The following is a 7,008-nucleotide window of genomic DNA, read 5'->3' as shown; positions in this document are numbered from 1 at the left end:
TTTTGTGAGGCTGAAATGCTGCAAGACCCAATTAAATACTTTGTTAGTACTTCAGACCCAAACCCAAACTCCAAATCACATAATTATTCTTCACCAGCACCACTGTGTTTCAGAGCACACCACATCCAAATCTAACTTTATTTACATCATCCTATCTCCCAGGCTAACTTACTCTGAAGAAAAACTCCATTCTAATGCGTGCCTCACAAATTATTCATCCTTTCCTGCACCAAGACACTGCATACCTGTTAGGGCAGCAATTAGGATGAGGTAGTCTAAGAACATCACAAGATAGGGTCTTTTGATTTTTAGGAGTCTGCAGACCCTTTTTCTTCCCATTGCTTTTAGCTGTTAAAAGTTGGTAGTTTAAGAAAAGCAACTTTAGGAGAAAATATTTTGAATCACATAAAGTTTATTTACTTAGTAAAGTTATATTACAATATATACAGTTTCTATTTACATATACACCTTTCTAAGAAATGAAGCACCATATGATACAGTTAGTATTTTAGAGGAATTTACAGAAATTTTATTTTTGCATCCAAATAGTTATATCTACAGACACACCTTGGTTAGAACCAAGTTCTCCTAAGACGCTGACTTCAGTGGGTTTTGGATTAGACTGCTAGTGAAGTTACCGAAGAGAAATTTAATTGCTGTCAGCTATCAATCTGCTATGCTTCAGGATAAGAGCTCTTAGCTATGTCATTGCAGGGGCTATATGTAAACTTACTCCTCAGAGAAAGTCAGAGGTATAGGTAGAAGGTATTTTGTAAGACAAAGAATGCAACAATTTCATCAGTAAGATTTTTACTGTCATCAGAAACAGTTTCATTAGAATGGAAAAAAACACTGCTTAAGCGTTTATATGCATTATGCAACGTAAAGTTAAGAACCTGGAAGCTTATGTAATATGGTATCACGCATTCCCCAAGGAATCCATTTACTCTTAAAGAGCCCAGTCTTACAGCTACTGAAACTCGTGGCATGATCCCCTTAACTCAAGGAGAAAGTCAAGCTGTTCCCTTTGTAATCTATGCCACCATCAAGAAAAAAGAAGGCTCTGTCCAAGGTACAAAATTTCCTTCAAGTGAATAAAAGACATTTGGAGGGGGAAAATGTAAAGTGAGGTATTTAATAAGCTACAGGAAAAAAGAAAGCACCTAGACTGTTTTGAAAAACATCTTAGATATTTTACATAAGTAACTGTTACATTCACCTGATTGTGGGTCAAGTTTTGTATAAACTATTTATACCTTTCGCACTACCTAATTTATGCTTTTCATATTTTTGCTTCACTGGATGTTGGATCTAATGGCTGGAAGAAAGCATTGTTACTCTGAGGACAGTTGTTATGACAGACACAGGTGTTGATCAACATCATTGGCTTTTTTAGGACTTTGCCCTGAGGACAGCGGAACTCAACTTGAATCGTTTTGGTGTTATGTGGGGTACAGCATCGCCCATCATTGCAGAGGCCACAGTAACGAGGTTTGTATGTCTGCACACTAGTGCAGTTCTTGTATTCAAAGCGAACAGCTTTCAGGGACTTCTTTGTTCGGATACATTTCTTCCCTTTCTAAGAGAAATATGAAGAGACATTAGATATATCATTGCATAAGACAAAGCAGTTAGAAATTGACATGCAAGGATATATATATAGGTCTACCCTGAAAACTTAAATTTGTTGTCTTTGCTCATTCAACAGCAATAAGAGTCTGCAGCTACTTCAGCAGTTACTTACGGTAACTCCTGCAACATCTGCCCTTTGACAACAGTGTGTTATTGGGCCAGTAATAAATGACAAATAATTAAAGCCCACTCTTGTCACCTGAGACAAGCCAAATCAACATTAATTATGAAACTATACTCTACTGGAAAACTTCTCAGGCTAGTGCAGTTCCGTCAGAGAATCAGGAAGCCAAATGAGCAAGTTACAGGAATAGATTCAGGGGAAAAAAAAAGAGGGCTAAAATGAACCTTAAAAAATCATAGCCCGTTCTCGTGACCCAAAGCAGAACCAGCTTTATCCATGTTACTCTTAACAGATGGTTGTCTAACTTGTCCTTGGAACTCTTCAGTGACAGAGACTCCACATCTGCCCCAGAAAATCCTAACAGTTCACTATTCTTACTGCTTGGAAGGTTTTCACCCATGTCTTAACATGTCTTAATTTTTATACAGTCTAAACTCACCATTTCTTGTTGTATCCCCCATGGACTCAGAACAGGCTGCAATATCTGAACACAGTTATGAGAATGCATCCCTGTTCTCTTGCATTCAGAAAAAGTTCAGTTCAATCAATTTTTCCCTAGCTGAACATGTTTTCTAGACCTCTGATCATTCTTGTTAGTCTCCCCAACTCTTCCCAAATGCTTCATATCCTTTTCAAAACACAGTATTTAAAACTGTGCAGAGTATTCAGCAAAGGCCTTAGCAATGCTTTCCAACACTCAGAACACTACATAAAATGATGGTCCTCTTACCTAGCTAGATGTTACTGACTGTAACACTTGTATAATGTGTAGAAGCAGCAAAAAAGTCAGCTCCCTTAGATACACACTTATTGCACCTGAAGGATCAGTGTTGGATTTGCTTTTGGAAAAAGCATCATAAGCATTAAGATAAGGTTTCATCTACCCAAGCAGATTTTGCAGTGTTTCACATATTTCTCTGCAGTTCCAGATGCTCAACAGACTAGAAATCTGACATACCCATTCTGCATGATTGGAGCAGCTCTGAAGTACACATACAGGTAGTACAATGGCATTTGTGGGAGAAGTTAGACTGCATGAACTGTCAAAATAGTCTGCACATGAAATACATCTGATCTGTTTGGGATGGCTCAAATTATCATAGACTTATAGAATGGTGTTGGTTGGAAGGGATTTTAAAGGTCATCTAGTCCAACCCCACTGCAATGACCAGGGACATCTTCAACTAGATCAGGTTGCTCAGAGCCCCGTTCAGCCTGAGCTTGAATGTTTCCAGGGATGGGGCATCTACCACCTCTCTGGGCAACCTGCTCCAGTGTTTCACCACCCTCATTGTAAAAAATTTCTTCCTTATATCTAGTCTGAATCTACCTTCTTGTAGTTTAAAACCATTATGCCTTGTCCTACCACAACAGACCCTGCTAAAAAGTCTGTCCCCATCTTTCTTATAAGCCTCCTTTAAGTATTGAAAGGCTGCCACAAGGTCTCCCCGGACCTTTCACTTCTTTAGGCTGAAGAACGCCAACTCTCTCAGCCTTTCTCCATAGGAGAGGTGTTCTGTGCCTCTGATCACTTTCAGGGCCCTTCTCTGGACCTGCTCCAACAAGTCCATGTCTTTCCTGTGCCGAGGACCCCAGAGCTGGATGCAGTACTCCAGGTGGGGTCTCACCAGAGCAGAGTAGAGGGGCAGAATCACCTTCCTCGACCTGCTGAACGTGCAGCACAAAGCTACTAAGCGAACACAGCATGTCTAATGCTTTCCAAATACACTGGGCTTGTGGCACACATGCTAGAAAGTGTATTTATGTACGCTTGCATCTGGAGCATTCTAGACCATAATATTGTAACCTTGGAATTGCAGCTGAAGAGTCCCTGCTCCCCTGCCACTCTTTGCAGCATACCTTATCAGATGGCTCTTCATTTTCACAAGGTCTTATCATGCAAAGCCGTGTCTGCTTCACCATCTCACACTGTTGATTTCTGTTGGTAACACGGGTAGAGAAGCCCATTCCACAGCTTTTGGAACAAGCACTCCATTCTGTTGTCTGCTCAATACAATTGGCACTTGAATCCGACACATCGATCCCGAGTGTGGCCTCTTGTCTGTAGGCTGGAGACAAAACCCCACAGAATTTTATTACAAGAAAAAGTCATGTGAAAACCCAGTATCTAACTGAACTCTACCACTTCTGGGAAATAACATGAGACAAAAACAAAAGGTCCAAACTCCATGCTTTTGATAGGATTTAGGAATTTTAAAAGCTTCCTTTTTAGGAGCCCTGGATGGCAACTTCCTACATCTAAAAAAACCGGAAAGGTGCATGTCAGTGGAATCAGCAAAGCATTTAGATTCAGTTCACTCAAGTCCACAGCTGGAAGAATTACTGCCAATTCCAGTTCAGAACTCTAATAACTCTTTATTCCTCACTCTTTCCAATGGAAATACATCACAAATCTCTTCTAAAGCTATGTCATAAAAATATTTGTAGTAGATATGATTTGAGAGAGGCTGAATGATTTATCTAAACTAATAAACAGCATGAAAGTAAAGTCCTTTACTCTGAGAGTCATAAAGTCACCCGATCTCGTCAATTATTGACAGATTATAGCCAGGGTGATAGTGGGGAGAGAGGAAGGAAGTAATTTCCAGGAGTTTTTCACAGCTATTCAAAGCCATAGCCAACTCTGACCGTTGTCCTTCCCTCATGGCAGTGTTAAGTTGTATTGCTAACTGTATAGTTTGGTTCAGCAGTTATCACAGGAGTAAACAGAATGAGGTAACACGACTGAGCTGTTAGTCACACCTCTTGCTGTCAAGCTCCTCTACAACAGCATTTTTGCCTTTTGCATGGTAAAGCTCCGAAGAGGTGGCCTCCCAAGAGGGATGGCCATTGCTAGAAAGAATGCAGATAATCCATCTGTAGGCATTTTTCAGATTAGCCTGTCACTGTCAAACAAATCAAAGAAAAGGAAGAATACTAGGAAGGTGGCAAGCTTTTTGTTTATACCTTATGTGCCTTACAACTGACTCTTCATAGTGCTCTGACAAGTTATTAGAACATTTCTTCCTGGATCCTTCCTTACTTGTTTTTTCAAATGGATTAGCCGAGTTTCATCATAACTAACTGCTTAAGACCACAAAGAGCAGTGACTGGAAGAGAATGCAGTGCCCTCAACTCTCAGTAAAAGTAGCTTATGAAAATTCATGTTAAAGTAATAGTTTAATTTAAAAGGCATGGGGACATAATTCAGTAAGAAAACAGGGAAAATACTATGCAGCTTCATTTTTTTCAATTACATAAGCAGTTTATGAGTTCTGCATTTTGGAATGGGATTTTTTTTTCAGATCCACTCACTGTGTTTATAACCACTGCTTCTCCAAGTACTTTGTAATGCTTTTGATGCCAACAATAATGATGAGAGCTCTAGCACAGACAAGCAGGAATTCGTTGGCATTTTAGCTACCAGGCTGACCACTTGTAATAGCTGGGGAATTTAAGGGGGAAAAAAAAGTCTCTTGCATGCTAAGCTGTTAGAGTAGTATTTATGATGCAACATCTCCTTGCAGAGCAAGTAGCAAGACTGCAGCTTTGATCTGGGGGTGGAAATAATGTCTGGAGGATTATGAGCTTGCCCCTGTTTTGTCCCACTCACCGAACTACCCTGTACCAGATAAACTGCAATTTCAGAACTGGGAACCAACTCAGGTTAACCACCTTTTAAAACTGCTACGCGCATTCATCCTCTGAATATCTTTTGGTTTACCTATCGAGCTCTGCCTTTACTCATAACCACTGCAGACTTGCTAGTGACTCTAGATGAGAAAAAAGAGCAGAACAAGCCGGCTGCACAAAGCAATGCGTCTTAGCTTTGGCGACCGCATGGGTATTTCCAGCACGACACCACCTCCTCCTCCTCCTCCTCCTCCTCACAATGACCGTGATAATTAGTTTGCGTTTCCTCACCAGCCATAGCAAAACCTCCCAGAATCACTTCATCTTTAGGGTCACAGATCCACTTCTCGCAGCACTCGCCAGGGACTTCGATCTTTCTGGGGAAAGGACAGTCGGGGCCGGGGAGCAGCAGGTCCAGGTTACAGCGGGGCAGACAGCCGATCTGTCCGTCCCGGCAGGTGCACTGGTACTTGCAGCTGGGCTGGAACGTCTCCCCGTTGCGATAAATCATCCCGTCAAACACGCAGTTGTCTCCCTCCAGCACTGGCGAGGAAAGCGGACGCGTTTCACTCACACAGAGGGCACTCGGCGCCCTCCCCCTGCCCCCCAAAACACCGCGGCGGCCGGCCCCCCACTCTTGCCGCCCCCCACTCTTGCCGCCCCCGGCCCGCCGCGGCGCAGGCAGTCCCGAGGAAGAGGCGCTTGGCCCCAGGGCAGGCGGGGGGACAGCGGGGACGGGGACAGCCACAGCCCCAGCGGACGCCGCGGCGGGTCCCCGCCCGGGGAGGGTCGCCCCACCGCCCCGGGGACGCCCCGCCGGCCTCCCAGCCCCGGTGTCGTCCCCCCCGGGGGGTGCCCGCCCGCCACCTACCCATGCAGATGCCGGCGGCCCCGCCGCCGTCCTCGGGGCCGCGGTCGCAGTAGAGGCCGCTGCTCTCGTCGCAGGGCAGCAGCGGGGAGCAGCTCTCGCCGCGCTGCCGGGCGCACACCAGGCAGCAGGAGCAGCCGTCCAGCACGGCGGGCACCCCCGGGGCGCAGCGCGGCGGCTCGGCCGGGCAGCGCCCGCCGCAGGGCCGGGGACACGCCGGCTCCCGGCCGCTCACCTGCGGGGACAAAGCGGCCCCCAGGGCCGGGTCACGGGGCCGGCCCGGCCGCCGGCTCCCCCCCCCCCGCCGAGCGCCCCGCACTTGCCTCGCACAGCCGGAGGAGGAGGAGGAGCAGCAGGGCGGGCAGGCCCTGCCCGCCGCCCGTCGCCATGGTCCCGGCCGCCGCCTCCCCGCCGCGCCGCTCGGCTCTGCCGGCAGAGCCATTGCGGCCGCTTATATAGAGGCCGTCGGGGACCCCCCCCCCCGCCTCCTCCTCCGCCGCCACCCCCCCGCGGCGGGCAGCGCCGGCCAGAGGCGGGGAGCTGGAGCCGGAGCTGGAGCCGGGCCGGGCGCTGCGCTCCCCCCGCTCCTCCCGCCACCTGCCCCGGCCCCGCCGGGCCCTCCCGACGCCGCGCAGCCCGCCTCCGGGCGGCAGGGGCGGGAGCCCTCTCCCCGGAGGCGGTACGTCGAGAGGGGCCCGGAGCCCCGAGGGCAGAGCCGGCCCCTTCCCGGGGATCGGGCCGGCCGAGCGCC

General features: G+C 47.3%; 1 protein-coding gene across 1 annotated transcript; it reads right to left on the bottom strand.

Moving 5' to 3' along the window:
- Positions 1-394: 394 nt before the first annotated feature.
- Positions 395-6,673, bottom strand: CCN3 (cellular communication network factor 3). Its single transcript, XM_075023855.1, has 5 exons — positions 6,581-6,673; positions 6,261-6,492; positions 5,681-5,932; positions 3,617-3,825; positions 395-1,579 (listed from the first exon to the last, which is right to left on the bottom strand). Exons 1-5 carry the CDS (start codon positions 6,644-6,646, stop codon positions 1,283-1,285), a joined length of 1,056 nt encoding a protein of 351 aa, XP_074879956.1. The 5' UTR covers positions 6,647-6,673; the 3' UTR covers positions 395-1,282.
- Between the last annotated feature and the right edge of the window lie 335 nt (positions 6,674-7,008).

The sequence above is a fragment of the Buteo buteo genome, chromosome 3, assembly GCF_964188355.1.
Source record: "Buteo buteo chromosome 3, bButBut1.hap1.1, whole genome shotgun sequence".
Taxonomy (NCBI): Eukaryota; Metazoa; Chordata; class Aves; order Accipitriformes; family Accipitridae; genus Buteo; species Buteo buteo.
Note: the sequence above shows the minus strand (reverse complement) of the source record. Positions and strands in the feature narration are given on the sequence as shown.